The following is a 20,058-nucleotide window of genomic DNA, read 5'->3' as shown; positions in this document are numbered from 1 at the left end:
AAATAATCTCTGTAGCATCTCCTTCTGCTAAAATTCAAAGCCCTTCACTCCTCTGCTCCTCATTACATTTCTTCACTGGTCTCCCTGCACATTCCTGGTCATCTCCACTCCTCTCAGAGCCTCTGTCTCTTTACCCCATCCACACCTACTGCTATCTCTAATCTTAAGCCTTTTTATCTCACTGTGCCTTATCTCTAGAACTGTATCCCTGAATTCCTCAGTAGGGAACACTCACTCTCTTTAAAGGAACAGTAACACCAAAAAATGAAAGTGTATAAAAGTAACTAAAATATAATGTGCTGCTGCCCTGCACTGGTAAAAGTTGTGTGTTTACTTCAGAAAGTCTACTATAATTTATATAAATAAGCTGCTATGTAGCCATGGGGGCAGCCATTCAAAGAAGAAAAGGCACAGGCACATAGCAGATAACAGATAAAACACTATTGTATTCTACAGAACGTATCTGTTATCTGCTAGATAACCTGTGCCTTTTCTCCTTTTTTCCAGCTTGAATGGCTGCCCCCGTGGCTACACAGCAGCTTATTATATAAATTATAGTAGTGTTACTGTAGCAAACACACCAGTTTTACCAGTGCAGGGCAACAGTGCATTATATTTTTATTACTTTAAAGCTCTTTAATTTTTTAGTGTTACTGTTCCTTTAAGAAAAAACTCAGATGCTACCTTCTGGAGCACTAAAACATTATTTTGTCTAGTCCTGTTCTTAAGGGCAAATGCCCATACCTTGTGCACTCTTGCCTTCGAATTTGTGCCTGTATATTAGGGGTGCACCGAATCCACGATCCTGACTGAACCGAATCATAATTAGCATATGCTGATTAGGATTTGGATGGGTTAAACGCCCACATGAACACTGAAGTGGAAATTTTTTTTATATTTTTTTATAAATTTATATTTAACCATTCAAAATCATAATTAGCATATGCTAATTTGGTTTGGTTCGGTATTCGGCTGAACCTGAAAAACTGGGTTCAGTGCATCCCTACTGTATGTTACCCAACCACTTAGATTGTAAGCTCTACGGGGCAGGGACCTCCTTCCTACTGTCTCATACCACAGGACACTTAATCTTTCTGTATTTATACATATTTATTGTATTTATTATGACAGTTATGCTCCCTGTGTGTAATTGTATATATTGTAAGACTGTACAGCGCTGCGAATCTTTGTAGCACTTTATAATTAAAGTTATACATACCCTAGCAAGTCAGTGCTGATAGTATTCTTTCCACAGACTCCAAGGATTGCAGAACTAGCTGATGAAACAGCCAACCCCTGACTGCCATACATTTCTTGGTTGTCCACTATGGTCTAAATTGGCCAAATCTAAGCATGTAGTATCCTGACTAAATGTCTTCTAAAATTGGAACACTGTTTCAGTTTTGTCTTTTAAGATAAATAGTACTTGATCCCACTTGTGGGACATGGGCAATGTATGCTCTAATTCAGTGCTGTCCAACTTCTGCGGTGCCGAGGGACGGAATTTCTCTAGCATACATGGAGGAGTGCTGCTAATGGAAGCCAGTTTTGGCCACTCCCCTTTTTTTGAACCACAACAACTTCAAACCACACCCATTTGATCACAATGGTGGTAGTGCAGCAAAAACCCAAATACTTGGTCCTCACTGCGGGGATATCAACAGTTATTCATATATGAAAGAATTATCTTATGTCATATTAAGACACACCCTTAAATCCATATGCCGCCTCCTCCCCTGTGGATAGCACAGCAACCCCCAGCAACATAATTACACACCTTAGAGACCATTTAATGGCTGTTTCCAACTACTAACAAAATCCCAGACCAAACCCCTGCCAGGTTCACCTTTCACAGGCAGCATAGGGAAGGCAGAGTATGGCACACACAGGCAGCACTCTGCCTCCCTTATGCTGCCTGTGTGCCGTACTCTGCCTGCCCTATGCTGCCTGTGTGTGCCATACTTGGCCTGCCCTATGCCTGCCTGTGTGTTCCATACCCTCCCTGCCCTATACTGCCTATGTGCCATACTATGCCTACCCTATGCTGCCTGTGTGTTCCATACCCTCCCTGCCTTATACTGCCTATGTGCCATACTTTGCCTACCCTATGCTGTCTGTTTGTGCCATATACACTGGCAGCATAGTCCAGGCACTACATACAATGTCTGAGGTGTGAACAGGTGAACAATGTGGATGATTACAGCCTGAGCCTGATGTGTGAACACTGCAGAAACTAAAAGGTGTGACAAAACACAGGGGATTACATGTTTAAACAATACAGGGGGATTACAGCCTGAATCTGAGTTGTGAACCATGCAGGGGGGCAGTTAATTCCAGTACTGATACTATTTAAAGTTTACACAAAGGTAAGCCATCAAATCAGCTAGACAGGTGGGGGGCAACACAAAGGGGGGCCGCGGGCCGCCAGTTGGACAGCACTGCTCTAATTCTTTCATGGCTGTGTGCAAAAACATTTGTGCGCAGATTTTAAACTTTGTGCTCAGATCAGAAAAATGTTACATTTTGTGTTTTCACACTAAATTCTTTGCGCACACTATAATTTGTTGTGTTACTGGACTCAACTTGTGTGTGCCTGAGGGAATGTTGGACATGAGCTACTGAGAAATGTAACAGCTAATGTAGCAAATTGTAACAGTTCAGAATCTGCACCTGGATTACTGACCTGCCAGACTGGAACACCAGAGAGCAGAACAAATAAAAAAAAAAAAAGTGATGAACCCATTATGCCTACTTGGATCAATGAAATGACAGACTACAGTATTCCAGTTGCTTGTGGCTTGTTCATACAGTAACACCAAAAAATGAGTTTTCCATATGCATCTAAATATGTCCTGTTACCCTGCACTGGTAAAACTTGTGTTTGCTTCAGAAAGACTACTGTAGTTTTTTCTTAGCTGCTGTGTAGCCATGGGGCAGCAAATCAAGTTAAAAAGGGCACAACATTATAGCAGCTAAGTTGTGTAGAATATGATGTTTTGAGTGCTTTTTCAGGAGGATAAACCGATAATGTTCTGTTCTTTATAGTTTTTCAGTTACATTTTTTGCAGCATAGGCTCCCCTAAGGCTAAGCCTCCCCAGACCTGCTTGGCACATTAAAATAAAAACTCACTTTGTTTCTGCACTGCTCTGGAACCTTTAACATTGGGGAAATCTTCTTGCATTCCTGCAAACTCTGGTTCTGTTGTAATCAGCTGTGCTCTGATTGGATCTTTCTTCTTGTGGCTTCTCCAATCAGAACACAGATATTACAAACTGAAGGCATTGCAGAAATGAAGACTGATAAGGATCTGCAGTCTGTAAACTTTACCTAAGATCCTCGCCAACTCTGAACTTTTGCTGCAGATTTCATCCTACTCCCACAGGTACTATACTGTATATGTTCTAAAGGCTGAATCACTAGCTGAAATTAAATATTTTGTCACCTGGCATCTAAAATATCCCTATACTCTTTACCCCTGAAAAAGCGAATTGTGCTGTTTGTCGACCTGCATATAAATGTAGGCAGAGAAATAGCAGATTCGCTCCTAGGCACTCTGCTCAGTTTGTCTGCGCACAGGCTGATGCTCTGCCTGTCTGAGCTAATACAGAAAAAAGTTGATACCAACAGGTAAGCTGTTTTCCCACCTACGACTTGTGTGGTATTAGACCAAAATGTATTTTTTAGCTCTTTTAATGAATCGTCTAAATGTAGTATGCTTGGTTATAGAGAGGAGGCGCACCGAAGAAAGGGCCCAATGCAAAAGCTTTGCAAGTCATGAAGCAGAGTTTACCATACAACTTGGAAGACTTGGAATGGGATATAGGCCATAAAACCAATGTACAGCAATGTTACTGCTACTGTGGAGGTCCAGGAGAGTAAGTATTTTGACATGACGTTATGTATTTTAAGCCCTCTGTGCATTCATCATCTGTTAAGTCATGCACATTCAATTTATGTTAAATGAGTACTAGCATTTTTATGAAAATAGAGATTCACCAGACATTAGTGGATGTTTAATCTTTCTTTAGTATTTATTAGAAAAAGATGAATTAACAAACTGATGCCAACAAGTGTCATGGGTTTATAATGACCAATAGATTGTTTAGAATATGATAGATTGTTTTGTCTTCAGTAAGGAGTACTTATATTAAGATACTATTTCATTATCACAGGAAAAAAGGAAATCATTTTTAAAAATGTGAATTATTTGATTAAAATAGTGTTTATGATAGTCACACTGTCCAGGTTCGCTTAATACTTTTCTTTGTATTTAAGCATTCCTCCTGGGCCCTCACCTAGCACCTTTATCAGTCAGCTGATTGAGGGCTGTTTGTAAAAACTCTGACCAATAACACGCTCTTCTTTTATAAGCACACCATAAGTAATTTAACTGATATAGTGAAACATGCTCTAACGGAAAACTAAATATATCCTCGCACTTTGGCTGCAGAGGTGTCATGCCGCTTCTATTTGTTTGTGGCAATGTGTGTTCTGCATATGGTATAGTGTCCATACCATATGCTTTTTTTTCCTGTTTTCTGCACTTTATCTATTGTATTTATAATTTCTTGATCTAAAATGGTATTACAAGTAATTTAGAGTATTTGAACATTCCTCCTGGCTTTTTTGTTCCCATTTAGTAACAGAAATATCAGTGTTCCAAGCAGATCTTTGAGAAGCATATTTTATTTTAACTAATTTTTATTTAGGTGCTTAGAAAATCCACTGTTAATGGATGTAGAAGGGCATTGCACATGCTTTGCACACATGCCTCTTGTCAACTGCTTTGCCTCTGAGTGTGGAAAAATAAATATTGCTATGTGTTTACAGGTCTTGGAAGTATACTTTCTTTTTTATATTAAGTTAAATTTGGTATGTAAGGCTTAGTGTACACCAAGTTAAATTGTCAGTATTTAATTCTGTTTTAGCTGGTATTTAAAGATGCTTCAGTGCTGCAAATGTAAGCAATGGTTCCACGAGGCCTGCGTGCAATGCTTGGAAAAACCTATGCTCTTTGGGGACAGGTGAGAAATATGAATACATTTGATTTAAAATTTTACATTTCTGCTAGTATGAATTTGACACATATGAAAATATTAGACGTTAAGTTGATTTAGTAGTTAACTAGAATGATCATACTGTTAATGTTCATGATGACTACTGAAAACTGTTTGCTAGTGTAAGTTAAGCATTGCTTTGAATGCTGAATTGTCTAAACTTTATATGTCACTGCAATCTCTTCAACAGATTTTATACGTTTATTTGTTCAGTCTGCAATTCTGGACCAGAATACCTCAAACGTCTATCTTTGAGATGGTGAGTTCAGATTTGTCAATTTTTTGGTACTTAAACAGTATTTTGTGTGGAGAGTTTACATTTTTTTTCTAGCATGCCTTTTACTCCAACAGGAGAAAGGCATTTGATTCACTGGTAAAACAGTTGGGCCTTACTGTTTCAGCAAAATCCAATGAAACAAGAAAGGCTTCTTGTGTTGCAAATTATGTAACTTATTAGCAGTGTACTGTTATGCATTGTGCGCATTAAAGGAATGGTTCAGTGTAGAAATTAAACTGGGTAAAATAGACTGAACAAAATAAAAAATATTTTCAATATAGTTAGGCAAAAATGTAATCTATAAAGGCTGGAGTGAGTAGCTGTCTAAGATAATTGCCAGAACTTTACTTCCTGCTCTCAGTTCTCTAACCTCTTAGTTAGTCAGTGACTCTCCTAAAGTCACTGATTTGGTTACTGACTGCTTAGAGCAGGGGTCCCCAACCTTTTTTTCACCACGGACCAGTTGCAAGGCGAAAAATGTTTCCACGTACCGGCAGGGGGTGATGTGTGTGTGGGGGGGGGGGTGCGTGTGTGCACGGCGTTCATTTGCCTTTATTGGTGCGATGCGTAACTTTAAATGCACGGCGCATCATTTCGTGCCTTTATATGTGCGCTGCCTCCATTTTTACTGCGGGCAGGAACAGAGGCGGCCCACTTGAAAGCCGCCCACGGACCGGTACTGGTCCGCGGCCCGGCGGTTGGGGACCCCTGGCTTAGAGAGCTGAAAACAGGAAGTAGAGTTCTGGCTGTTACATTAGACATGGGCTCACTCCAACCTTTAGAGATTACATTTTTGCCCAACTAGCTATATTGAAAACATTGTTTATTTTGCGCAGTCTATCTATTTTACCCAGTTTAATTTTTACACTGAACTACACTTTGTCATGTAGGAAATCATTTTAACCAGGAGATGTTGTTTTATTGATTGAGTATAATAAGATGTATTACATATGGTTTTGGATTGAAGCAAACATCTCTACATTTCTAGGGTAGACATAGCACACCTATGCTTATACAATCTAAGTGTTATTCACAAGAAGAAGTACTTTGATTCAGAACTTGAACTTATCACATACATAAATGATAACTGGGATCGAATACAACCTGGAGAGGTAAGAACTTGCTGTATTTAATATTTGTATCTTCAGCCTTTTATTTGTATGATTAATGTTTAAAACATTGTGTCTGAAATGTAGAGTTTTTTCCTAGTCTGATTGAGACAACAAAATGTGTTAATATATAATATGTTTATATATTATAATTGTGGCACAATAGCTGGGACAGTGTATATATAATATGTATTGGTCCCAGGTAAATGATCTATGGCCAGTAACACTAAAATTTTTTAAGTGAAAAAGCTATTCTACCCTGCACCAATAACTACCCTATCCTGCAAACCCCTTAGTATTTTGAATGCTTTAAAAAAATACCTGTTAAAACTTGGCTGCCTATGGCTTCCTGTCAATTGAACTAAGGAGATACCGCGAAGGAAGGAGCAGCATCAACTATGCGACGATCTATTGATCGAGTCTAGCCTGACTCCTTCCTATACAGAAGGAAGGCTAGACTCGATCGTCGCATAGTGATTGCTGCTCCTTCCTTTGTTGTATCGCCTTAGTTCAATTAACAGGAAGCCAAGTTTTAACAGGTATTTTCTTTTAAAGCATTCAAAATACTAAGGGGTTTGCAGGATAGGGCAGTTATTAGTGCAGTGTAGAATAGCTTTTTCACTAATTAAAAGTATTTGCACAATGCTTTTACATTACTTCTCTGATTCCTCTTTAAGGGGGCTGCCATATTTATGCAGCAGTAGTCCGTTAGCATTAGAAGCTGTAACTGACAGGCTGAGAAGGGACAATCAGGTTTAGGAACTTCAAGTAACACTTACAAAAGCAGCCCTATTAGCAAAAAATGATCAACATGACCAACAGGTAACTTTTGATGTACATTAATAGTTTGAAGAGTTTTTTTAGTGTCAGTATCCTTTTAAGACTCCCATCAAGTGGCAGCCTGTACCACTAGCCACTGACATGTTTAACAGGTTTTAACAGATGATGTGGGTTGAATCTATTCTCTACCTGTGAAAGAATTAATCAAACCAGTTTACTTTTCCTATTGCTCAAGGCTGCTGTTTGTGTGTTGCTTTACAATACAAGCAATTTCTGTCCAAGGGTATATACTCTGCTCAAAAAAATAAAGGGAACACAAAAATAAGACATCCTAGATCTGAATGAATGAAATATTCTTATTAAATACTTTGTTCTTTACATAGTAGAATGTGCTGACAACAAAATCACACAAAAATTATCAATGGAAATCAAATTTATCAACCCATGTCTGTATTTGATTTGAGTCACACTCAAAATTTAAAGTGGAAAAAAACACTACAGGCTGATCCAGTTTTGATGTAATGTCCTTAAAACAAGTCAAAATGAGGCTCAGTAGTGTGTGTGGCCTCCGTGTGCCTGTATGACCTCCCTACAACACCTGGGCATGCTCCTGATGAGGTGGCGGATGGTCTCCTGAGGGATCTCCTCCCAGACCTGGACTAAAGCATCCACCAACTCCTGGACAGTCTGTGGTGCAACGTGGCCTTGGTGGATGGAGCGAGACATGATGTCCCAGATGTGCTCAGTTGGATTCAGGTCTGGGGAACGGGAGTTCCAGTCCATAGCATCAATGCCTTCGTCTTGCAAGAACTGCTGACACACTCCAGCCACATGAGGTCTAGCATTGTCTTGCATTAGGAGGAACCCAGGGCCAACCGCACTAGCATATGGTCTCACAAGGGGTCTGAGGATCTCATCTTGGTACCTAATGGCAGTCAGGCTACCTCTGACGAGCACATGGAGGGCTGTGCGGCCCCCAAAGAAATGCCACCCCACACCATTACTGACCCACTACCAAACTGGTCATGCTGGAGGATGTTGCAGGCAGCGGAACGTTCTTCACGGCGTCTCCAGACTCTGTCACGTCTGTCACATGTGCTCAGTGTGAACCTGCTTTCATCTTCGAAGAGCACGGGGGCGCCAGTGGCGAATTTGCCAATCTTGTTGTTCTCTGGCAAATGCCAAACGTCCTGCACGGTGTTGGGCTGTAAGTGCAACCCCCACCTGTGAACGTTGGGCCCTCATACCACCCTCATGGAGTCTGTTTCTGACTGAGCAGACACATACACATTTGTGACCCACTGGAGGTCATTTTGCAGGACTTCTCCATTTGGCAGTGCTTCTCATGTTCCTCTTTGCACAAAGGCGGAGGTAGCGTTCCTGCTGCTGGGTTGTTGCCTTCTCCTGATGTTTAATTGGTGTTCATGGATGCACTTGTTTGGTTTCTTTCTATGATGTGGTAGATTTCTCTTGGGAATGCATTGAATCCATTTTCATGTCTGACCACAGTCATAAGATGATTTAATTGAATGCCAAACCACATCTGCATTCCTAAATAAGAGTAACAACGGAATGCAGGCTATTGGGGCAAGGACCATATCAACAAGCCAATGAAAGCCAAAGCTGACATGATTTTTAAACCTGTCTGATCAATATCTGGCCAATTTTCAGACAGATATTGATTGGACAGGCACATCAGAAGGCCCTATACACAGCCCAATAGGGACCGAATTAGCAGCTTTTATCAATGAATACCAGTCTAAACCAATTGTATGTGATGGGTGATCAGTCATTAGTGTTTTCAGCATTATTGATTATTTTGTTTTTATGGTCTGACTGTTTTATCCTTTCAGCTGGCTGACACACCAAGATCAGAAAGATATGAACATATTCTGGATGCATTAAATGAAAATAAAACAATGTAAGTTATTTGTTTTAATTCTGTTTAGTTTTAAATGATCCGAATACATCCAGCTGATATATGGTTGGTTAGGAAACTAGCACCTTTTGGTTTAATATATATGATCTCCATTAAATACATTTACATATTTAGAAAATAGAGTCTGTAGAACTCCTTTATAAGAAACTTATAAAGCGAGAAAGCCAATTACAAAAGTATCTGCCAACAGTTTACCGTATTATAACCCAAGTTTCATTAAATAAAGGAGAATAAAAGTATACATACATATAAAATCCCATGGCAAAAGGAGAATTTCTGTGGAATGAGTAGCACTGTGAGTGGGCTATAGTTCAGTACATAAAGTATAAACAATTGCATCCAAAAATGTGTCTAAAGTTCATTTGGTGGCCTGAAATCTAGGGAACAGACACAAAATTTTTGGCATTGAGCCTAACTGCTGGCAAAAATCTATACAGAGCTGTGAAAGTGCTTAAGAAAGACCATTTGTTATAGGAAAAGGGCCACTCCGTATAAAGGTTCACACCTCCTATAGCTCTTATCTAGCAATGAAAGGTTTTGAATAGTAACATTGCTTGTTATTTTAGGGTTTTGAGTTTAGTCTTCTATTTGTCAGGTGCACAATGCATGTTATAAATGGTTTCTACTGTTCATTGGTGTAAGAGTAATTAGATGAACAAGAAACCGTGTAGACTGCTAAACAACCATTTGGACTTCAAAGGAGTTTGAAGTATGAAACTGAAACAGGTTATTCTGTAGGAAATATATAAACAGGGACTATTATATTGTATTGTATCATATTGTATTATGTACAAATGAAATCTACCTGTGCATTGTTTGTAACAAATTAACACTGTATTTATTGAATGTTGTGTTAGGTTTATGTCTGGAAAAGAAATTAAGAAAAAGAAACATTTGTTTGGCTTGAGAATTAGAGTTCCTCCAGTGCCTCCTAATGCAGCAGTTAAAATGGAAAAAGAGGAAAGTACATCTCATGAGTTCAAGATTAAGGGCAGAAAGTCTTCAAAGGTTACACCTGTCACAAAGTAAGATTCTCCATCCTTTTTATTATTCATATTGTGCTTGTTTAACCGAAAATAGATTTTTTTTTTTTTTTAAACTTGTGTGGATTCTTCATACCTAAAGCAATTTACCTAATAGGGCAAAGACACACAGTGAATGCAGAAAAGAAAATGGAAAATTAATTTATGAGCGTATCTCATTCATTCAGGTGCAGGCACATGTAGGAGGTGTAGGGCAGAATTTTCAGCACGCACTTTTCCGCTTGCCGAAAATATCCGCCCTACGCCTCGTCTGGCATTAGCCTTAAGTTTTCTTACAAAAGCCTTACAATGACGCTATTACTCTCCAGAATGCCAGCATAGGTACAAAACATTATGCAGAACATGTAACATTAAAATACATCAGTACAAGCAGGAAAATGTTAGTACATGAAAAAGTGAAGCATAAACTTTCTGACAAGAAACATGTTTGTCCTCATTATTTCAATTTTTTACCCACTATATTTTAGAGAGATAAACAATGGTGAGGTGAAAAAGAGGAAACCAGTTGGAAGACCACCAGGTTCTCACAGGAGAAAAATTTTGCAAAATGAGCCATGTGAAACCCCATCTCTGGCAAATGTAAGAACATTCTCATACTATACAAAGAGCAGTATAGTTGTAAACTTGTTTTGAAAATAGTCAGAAGCTCATTTTTATGAAACCAGAGTGTATCGTGTGGTATGAGGCATAGAAGAGGTTTAGTATTTTTTAAGGTTTCTGTTTTAGTTAGTGCTGTCTTCTGCATGCCCTCCAGTGACACATGAAGTACCTGGGACAGCTAGGGACTCATCAACAGTCTTTTTGTTATTTTTTTTACTGGCTACGTGCTCCATGTTCCTTTGGGACTTGATTCTTAAAATCCCTCCTTACTGCCCAGGGAATGTATCTGGCCCCACCTTGAATGACTTTCAAATAGGTTATTCCCTCTGTGCTCAGTCAACTTCTGTTGCACAGTGCTGTGTGCATAAGTAGCACTGTATCAATAAAAATATACACACATACATCAAACATTCTTGGCCAGCATTAACTGTTTGCAACCTTGCCTGAGGAAGCTGCTCTTGAGGGCACTGAACACTCTCCTTAGGCCTTGCCCATGGACCTTGCTGTATTCTGCTGCTGTTTTAAGCAGACCATGCACACTGTCCCTCTCCATTTTGTCTCAGAAAGCAGGTGAAGCTTAACCTGCTGTATCGATACAACAAACAGTAGGTGAGGTGAGTTAGTTTCCTATGTAGTGCCATGCAAAGGTATTCAGATCCTTATTAAGTATATTCAGTTTGCTGAGCTACAAATCCTACACTGAAAGTTTCTTATTATGTTAGTTTAGATCTCCTTTTAAAGTGAATGGTATGCAGTATGGGCACTCTTGCCCACTTCCACATTTGCTTAAATGTTTTCTCTACTAGCAGTACTCTAAACGCAAAGCTGAGCAGTATAGAATCATCAAAATGCAATCGGTTTAAGCAGCTATATTCTTCAGAAATGCAATCTTTTACCTGCCCACTGCTCCCTTGATACCCTCCATATCATGCCAGATCTCAATAGTCAGAACTGTGCAGGCAAGTAAAATATCCCTTTTCAAACAGTCCCACAGATTAAATTAATCCAACCTCTATCTTAAAGCATAATAGCAATCAGACAGTAGACTGTAAGCTCTTTTGGGCAGGGGCCCTCTTTACCTCTTGTACTGGTTGTTTTTTCTTGTATTCATTCTTGTATATTCCATAACACTGTGGAAAATGTTATTTTATAAATAGAAAATAATAATAATAATATTGAGAAACAGTACAAGTTATACTAAATGTACAGTGCTAGATAAATTCTAAAATGTATTGATATCCTTTGCAGAACATGGATACTGAACCTGTATCAGAGAATTCCTTGTTAGATACACCAGAACAAAGAAGGTATGGGTTTTTAGTTTTGTTTTTAATCTACTGCCTTTTTGTTTTGTTTTTATAAACAAACGTGTTCTGTTTAGCAGGAAACCGGAGGTGACCAATTCATCATCCAGTAACTCAGATTTAGAAACCAGTGGTGCTGTCAGTGCAAAAGAAACTACCTCATCTATTGTTTCCAGGTACAAATTAATGAAGCTACCTCAAGTAGCTCCCCATCATCTTTTTTTGTTAATTTTAAACACTTGTTTTAGCTTAAGGTATAAAGCTCAGGTATAAATAGAATATACTTTTCATCATACAGTGAGTAGTGATTTAGATTCAAAAATGTCACTGGTTATTAATTAGCCCTGTAGAATTACAGTAGAACCCCCATTTTACGTTTTTCATGGGACCAGAAAAACACTAAAATCCTGGAAAATGTAAAATAAGGGAAATGCATCATTCAGGAGACCACAAATTGTAAAATGAGGGAAAATTTAAGAGTTATTTGACAGATGAAACATCACGTTCTTCTTGTGGTTTGATGATTTCCTGTGACCCAAAAGCTTAGTTTGTTGACAACAGCCAAGAGCACACTGAACATGTGTAATGTTGCTTGTATTTTTTTTTTTTTTTGTGCTGGTAAGTTTTATTGTAAAAGGAAAACTATTCAGGTACAAAACATTTGACAGCGCTCAAGGAGAAATTACAAGGGTTTACAGTTTTACAGTCAAATACATGTCTCATCATAGAACTCACATCAGAGTTATAATTATGGTAATAGATAACCGATAACAATCCCCTCCTGGGTTCATATACCCTGTGATGGATACAGGGGTGGAGGCGCTAAGGAAGTAATAGTACTTGTGGAGGGGCCTTATGAGGCGTGGGCTAGCCAGCTGCTCCAGATATTGATAAAGGTGTTGGGTTTGCCTTTCCTGCTTAGGGAATGCTTTTCTTGTGTCGCTTTTTCAGGTATCATTTACGGCCCTAAGCCATGTGTCAATAGGTAGGCGCCATTTGCGATTTCCAGTTGAGGGTAATAAGCCTACGGGCTTGAAAGAATACCCTGGCTAGCTAAGTTAAGCTCAATACCAGTGGTGATGTTAAGTAGTACCAAGTTTGGTTGATGCTTATATCAGTTACTGAGCCTATTTTGTCTGGGATATTGACCCAATAGTTTTTCAGTTCAGGGCATGCCCAGAGGACATGGAATAAGGTGTCAGTTTGGCATCTAGTACATTGGGGGTACTTCTGGATATATTTTGTGTAGTTTCTCCGTGGTATAATATGCTTGGTGGATAAGGTATAGTTGAAGCATCTTGTGCCTGCAATTGATAGAAACAAATTTAATTTGATTAATAGCAACTCCTTTCATTGATCACCCGTCAGGTACACCAGGTCATCTTCCCATGCATCTCTACACTTCAAGGCAACAGACTCACAGCTAGCATTGATTAGTTATTTGTATAGGGTGGACATTTTTTGTGGCCCTTTCTTATGGTTGACAGTAGTGGGTCCTCAGAGGTGGCAAGGAATGAGACTGTAAGTGTTTGAGGGTCATTTGCAACCTGAGGTATATTAGCTATTCAGAGCCTGGTAGAGAGTTGTAGCGTTATAGGGATGAAAAAGGGATCATCCTTCCCTCCTCCCAAACATCTTTGATGGATGTGATACCTGAGTTTACCCAGTGACTTGGAGGGGGGCATTTCTGCCAATTTCCCAAGGGTTTTGTTGCCCCAGAGGGGGGTAGATGGGTCTATAGTGCGCATTCTAAGTAGTTTTCATGCATCGTCATAGCCTTTTTTTTTTACAGCTGCTATTATGGGGTTGGGAGGAGATAGTGTTTGCTGAACCAATACAGCCTGCCTGAGGGTCATGTAAAGAGGTAGCTGGGTGAGCCAGGTGCTGTATAGTGCTGAGCATGGACAATCAGGAGTAAGGGAGCAGCAATGTCGCTTGTATTTAAAAAGTGGCTAACAAGATTGGAAATTTATTATAATTTATTTTAAACTTTAGACCTACTGTAAAAGAGGGTCTTAAATTAGTCCCACTTTCCCTCATAGTTCATTTCTGTTCCTGTAATGGATCTGTACAGATCTGCACTAGAATGAAATATTCTCTAGATTGCCACACCATATATACACTCTGGATATATATAACATAACAAGTGCTGGAAACCATATACCTGTTACATTCCTTCATTAGTCTAACTGTTCCAGAGCTTTTTACTGTGGAATCTCAGGTAACAAATTAGTTTCTTCCTTTACTTGGGGTCACCTTGAATCTTCACTATAGTTTGTAATTATATATTTGACCCCTTTTGGATAAACTGAAGTGGACTTCAACTTTGCTAGGGAGGCCAACAGGAACATCTTTAGCAACAAAGGGACTCCTGGTCAGAAGAACTTATACCAGAATTTGGCCAAAGTTTTATATAATACCACCTCCATACACCAGGTCCCTTTACTGGTGGCATTATTCCTTTAAGAAATAAGTTTTTGCTCTTTGGAAAGCTCTGCCTTATAAAAGCTACAGCAGGGGAGTATCAGCCTTAGACACCAGTGCTTTGGTCAGGAGATAGTTTTGCCTGGATAAGTAACAAAGCATAAAGGTGCAATTTTATATAAAATGTATATAGTAGAAGAGGTAACCCGCATTAACAAGTGGGCACTCATTTGTAACAATGTTACTGTATGTAGTTGTTGAATTTGAAATGAAACTATGAACAGTTAAAAAAAAAAAAAAAAAAAACCTTTGTTCCTACTGGGTCAATGACACACATGCTGGGCAGATTGGAAACATATTTGGACACCAATTTAGACTCCACCACCACTGATGTAGTGTAGAATTCACAAAAAACACTGGGACAAAACTTGGCACCTTGGCCTGGGACAACACCTCACCCACGGGAATTCCCTGACAAGACTATATACCAGTCCTGACCAGATTAACAATTCATTTGTGACATATTATTTCAATCTCTACCAAGCTACAGGTTACCATGGCAGAAATAGATAATTACCTCCACAACATAGATATGTCTGAAATTGACAGCCCAACTACCAGGTGTACTAATTACCATACTCCCCAAGTTTGCATACGTTTTTCGGCAATCCCATTGTAATCCCTTATAAAATCTTTATGAAACTTAGATCCTTGACACTGACCCTATACTGGAACAGGGAATACCCCAGAATTTCTTTTCACACCCTGCAACTCCCTACTGAACAAGGTGGGCTTGCAGCCCCTAATACCCTGTTATATACTACATAGTTGCGCAATTATTAAACGCATGGAGATGGGCAGCATCATCAGGGCCACAAGCAGCCACAACCTTGGAGGCACAAGTAATTGGTTCTTTTTGTAAGAGCTTAAAGGAACAGTAACACCAAAAAATGAAAGAGCTTTCACGTAATAAAAATATAATGCACTGTTGCCCTGCACTGGTAAAACTGGTGTGTTTGCTACAGTAACACTACTATAATTTATATAATCTGCTGTGTAGCCACGGGGGCAGCCATTCAAGCTGGAAAAAAGGAGAAAAGGCACAGGTTACATAGCAGATAACAGTTCTGTAGAATACAATAGTGTTTTATCTGTTATCTGCTATGTGCCTGTGCCTTTTCTCCTTTGAATGGCTGCCTCCATGGCTACATATAGCAGCTTATTTATATAAATTATAGTAGACTTTCTGAAGTAAACACACAACTTTTACCAGTGCAGGGCAGCAGCACATTATATTTTAGTTACTTTTATACACTTTCATTTTTTGGTGTTACTGTTCCTTTAAAAACTTAATACATAAGGGCACCAGGTATACCCAAAAGGCATCCCTCCCCCCCTCATGTTAGCCACTGTACGGGCATGGCAATTCATCCCCAACCTCTTCCCAGGGTACAAAAATCCTGCTCCAAATACACCCCACTATGGTGCAATCGCAAACTTCCACCTTTGACCCGGGTCCCAGATCCCCATCTCTGGGCACACTGCCATATTATACCTCAGATATAATAAGTGATGGGAAATGATTAGAGCCCCCTGAATTCAAAGAAAGATTTGTTCCTCCCAATAAAATGTTATTCAGGTACTTCCAACTAACACATGATATAACTGACAAATTCTGTACACAACTGATCAATACTGGAGACCACCGTTCACAACCCTGAACTAAAAAAAATAAAACACTGTTGCTCTTCTACAGCTACTTGATAACAGCAGCTAATTCCCCACGTAGAAAGCTTCTCAATAAATAGTGGGGAGATAAGCCAGATATTACGGCTGAAGTATGGCAGGATGTGCTATAGACTACAACACAAGGGTTAATATGCTCTAGGGACAAATTTACGCAGCTTAAATTCCTCACACCATATTACCTCCATAGGATGAACCCCAACAGTGAGTGAGAATTGCCTTAGATGTCAATCAGCCCGCTGATTTTGTTCCATATGATCTGGTCTTGCCCCTGCGCAAATACAACTCAAACTAAATAAATCAATTCTTCTTGACCCAGTCACACTACTACTCAGCCAGGTGGAAAGAGTAGTTTCTACTTTTTATGTATGCCAAAAAGGCCATAGACTGGAGATGGAAAGCCTCTGAAGGCTTTTCTCAGAAGCTTTGGGAAGACCTGATTCATAAAGCTATCCCACTGTATAAATTGACATATATGAGGAGAGGTTTTCCACAGAAATTTGAAAAGGTTTGGGGGTTCATGGATAAAATTTAAAGATATAGCTATAGTTGCTCCTCGCTTTTCCCCCCCACATACCTAATAAATCATACTTGCCCCACCAACCTTATTTTGATGATATGTATGTACTTTAATATCTATACTATTAATTACAGCATGACTCAGATTGGATATACGTCACATAAACAAGGAAGGTGAAAATTTTTCACCACTAGCAAAGTGTGCAGTTCTCTTATACCCTTTCTTATTCTAATCGGCATATGCAATTTAGGATTCGGTTCCTTATTCGGCCGAATCTTTCACAAAGAATTTATGGTTTGGCCCAATCTTTAAATAGTGGTTTTGGTTCATCCCTACATGAAGTGTAAACTGCAATAGTGTTTGAATTTTAGTACCCTCGTACTAGGGAGAGTTGTGTGAACGTGCCAAGGTATGAATTATAGGGGTGGGCAAAAGAAACCTTGTGGTCATCCATAGGATTAGAGCGGCAGTAATAGGTTAATTACCAATGAATAGGCATGTTCTCAACTAATATACATATATGGGATGCTCTACATCTAAATTTTGAATTGTCCGGTAATTGTGAAAAACCATGATGAGTATTTTGACTGGGTGTGGTGAATTATTTATTTACTGTATAAATGACCACCTTACTGCCCCTAAGTAGTTAGGAGGACAAATGGTGACCTCTTATTCTCCCCTACGCTAATTGGATTTGTTTTATAGTTATTTTTACAGTAGCTCCTGTTGTAGGGTACTAGATGTGTATAACAATTAGTAAACTTAAGTAGTTAGCATTTTTTTTTTTTTCGTGGGTGAACTTTTAAAAGAGTGTACTTTTTTCTTAGTCCTCAGCCTGACTTCAGGAGGGTGACCCGCACAGGCCGGACCTGGCCTGCTTCAATACCACCACAGAAAAAGAGGGGACGCCTTCCACGGAGAGCTCTGCAGACTCACAATTCAGACCTTACAAAGAATGATGAAAGCAAAGAAGATTTGCAGCCTGCTGGACTCAATACAGATATTGTTAAAAACTTGACTGAGCAGGACTTACAGTTGAATCATTTGAAGAATTCCATTACTAATTATTTTGGTGCTGCGGGCAGGATAGCATGTGGTGAAAAGTATCGTATTTTGGCACGCCGAGTAACGCTTGATGGAAAGGTGCAGTATCTTGTAGAGTGGGATGGGGCAACTGCCTCCTGAATTCGTTCCAACTGTGCGATATGAAGAGGATATATAGCTTCTTGTACTGTAAGACCATTTATTTAAAAAGGTGCCTGCAAGCCCTGTGGTACAAAAGGTCTCTCAACATGCTCACTGCTGACCCTGTAATACAAAATGCCCACTGGGGTGGCAATTTTACTGCATTTGTTTCACAATTTGTGCCACTGTTTACCAGAGGGAACACTGCTTTTAACCAAATATCTGCAACAGTGCACATTTCTGAGAATCTGGTTTACAGTATTTCTAATCAAACCTGTTAATGTATTGTGTATGTAATGTGGCTTTCATGTTTAGCAAGTATTGCCCTCTCTTCTACCGAAGAGGCTTGCATCTTATTCTTATGCAGGCCTGTCTGGCAGACAAAGAATTTCCTGTTTTAAAGTGTTTAAAAGCCGAAGTGCCACCATAGCTGCAACTCTCACCCATCCAACCAGTACTTTTTCTACACTGCAGTCATTTTTAAAACAACCTCAAAAATGGAATTTAGAATGGCATTGTAGAGCAGGCCAGCTCCAGGGCTAAAAACTGAATGAACCCAAAACCAAAAGAGTTTAACTTAAAAAAATAAATTAGCTTTACCCGAAGCAATGGTTGAGTTATACAGAAAATGGGATATAAACACATTTACCTCTTCCATTTAGTAGAATCCAAAGAAAATTTTTGTTATGAACTACAGAGTTGCGCTGTAACGGCTGTTACCTAGGGGGTTATATTAATTTTCGTTAAGGAACACAGAAATTGGCACACACTCTGTACATGGCTTGGCTCTGTAAAAAAAAAAAAAAAATCATACTACGTTGTGCCTTTTCAAAGCCATTTCCTTTTTCTAAGCATTTTTGGGGGTCTTTCCAGCCTACATTCACCAGGGGTTGTTGGCATTGTTTTTAAGCCTATGGTTTCCAAGAGCTATAAATCCAGCTGTTAAGCAGCTTAATGACTGGTGATGTCTGTAGATTATTCTGCTTCACTTCTCTGTACTTCTGTGCTCTTACTGTTACTGGATGGCACTATGGCTTTACACAATGTATTTAAGACTTTTAACTTTGTAAATTGTCTGTGTAAGTAGCAAGTTGTTTTAAAAGGTGATCTATGCAAAATTGTACTTAAATGTGATTAGGAGATTATTCAGTTTCAAAAACAAATGCAAAGACTATGTCAGGACAAATGCAGTATTTTACACAGCAGAGGCTTCCTCAGGACCATTTGGTGCTTTCACTTGCCCAATTCTAGGACAAATACGAGACCAGCACAGGCCAGAGTAATCGGTCATATTTGTTTCTGTAAAATGGTTGCATTTTTTCCCCTCACTTTTCAATTAGAACTGATTTTAATATATATATATTTTAATAACAATTTATTGATCGTTTTGGGATTCTATTCAGCAGCGTTTTGTGCCTAACTATGAGACCTATGCCTCAAATGTACAGTGTTACTACTGAATAGAATCTTACATGTTTTTTTTTGTTTTTTTTAATAGCAATGTGTTTAAGGAAAAAATTAAAATGAGCAAATTGCTGGTAACGCATTAATTATTAATGGAAGAGTTGGTGCTGCAAATCTCCCACAGTCATTTTTTCCCTGTGTCTGGCAGTTTGTACATACATAGCTATTCTTGTCCTTGAGGGAAAGGAAATAAAAAAAATGTCACAGCATGAGGTGCACATATTGTATACTAATAGGTTTTATATCAGGAGATCAGCACTATATGAATGCTAGGAAGAGTTTCAGTATGTCCTTCAAATTTTTTTACAATTTTATTTCTGATAAATCAGTTTCTTATGTTAAGTGTACAGTACATGCCTATGTCAGTTTGGATTGATTTCCTTATCTAGAAATTCAAATTACTGATTTAAAAAAAATGGTTTCATCTTATTTAAGAAAGTAAAATTCTACCTTGAAACACACAGCTATACTATTTTATTGAAAACTCCATTATTTAATTTACTTAAACTGTCAATAAGACACTGCCACAAGTGTAAATATGCCTATACTAAGTAAATTAAAGATAAAATTCTATCAGTAACACTCAATTTAAGTTCCTTTACCCAGCGA

The 20,058-nt window shown here is 38.9% G+C and overlaps 1 protein-coding gene across 3 annotated transcripts in view; it reads left to right on the top strand.

Moving 5' to 3' along the window:
- Window positions 1–19,910, top strand: part of mtf2 (metal response element binding transcription factor 2) — a 35,938-nt gene extending 16,028 nt beyond the window's left edge. Inside the window, 10 exon segments of one of the 3 annotated variants that reach the window (NM_001017339.3) lie at window positions 3,728–3,876; window positions 4,930–5,025; window positions 5,249–5,317; window positions 6,324–6,447; window positions 9,078–9,145; window positions 10,021–10,188; window positions 10,674–10,785; window positions 12,055–12,113; window positions 12,191–12,286; window positions 17,628–19,910. In NM_001017339.3, coding sequence (NP_001017339.2) covers window positions 3,728–3,876; window positions 4,930–5,025; window positions 5,249–5,317; window positions 6,324–6,447; window positions 9,078–9,145; window positions 10,021–10,188; window positions 10,674–10,785; window positions 12,055–12,113; window positions 12,191–12,286; window positions 17,628–17,985 — 1,299 coding nt within the window. In that variant the 3' untranslated portion in view covers window positions 17,986–19,910. 3 annotated transcript variants of the gene reach the window in all.
- The last annotated feature ends 148 nt before the right edge of the window (window positions 19,911–20,058 follow it).

Source organism: Xenopus tropicalis, chromosome 4, assembly GCF_000004195.4.
Source record: "Xenopus tropicalis strain Nigerian chromosome 4, UCB_Xtro_10.0, whole genome shotgun sequence".
NCBI classification, from domain to species: domain Eukaryota; kingdom Metazoa; phylum Chordata; class Amphibia; order Anura; family Pipidae; genus Xenopus; species Xenopus tropicalis.
This window is presented reverse-complemented; position numbering and strand designations above follow the sequence as displayed.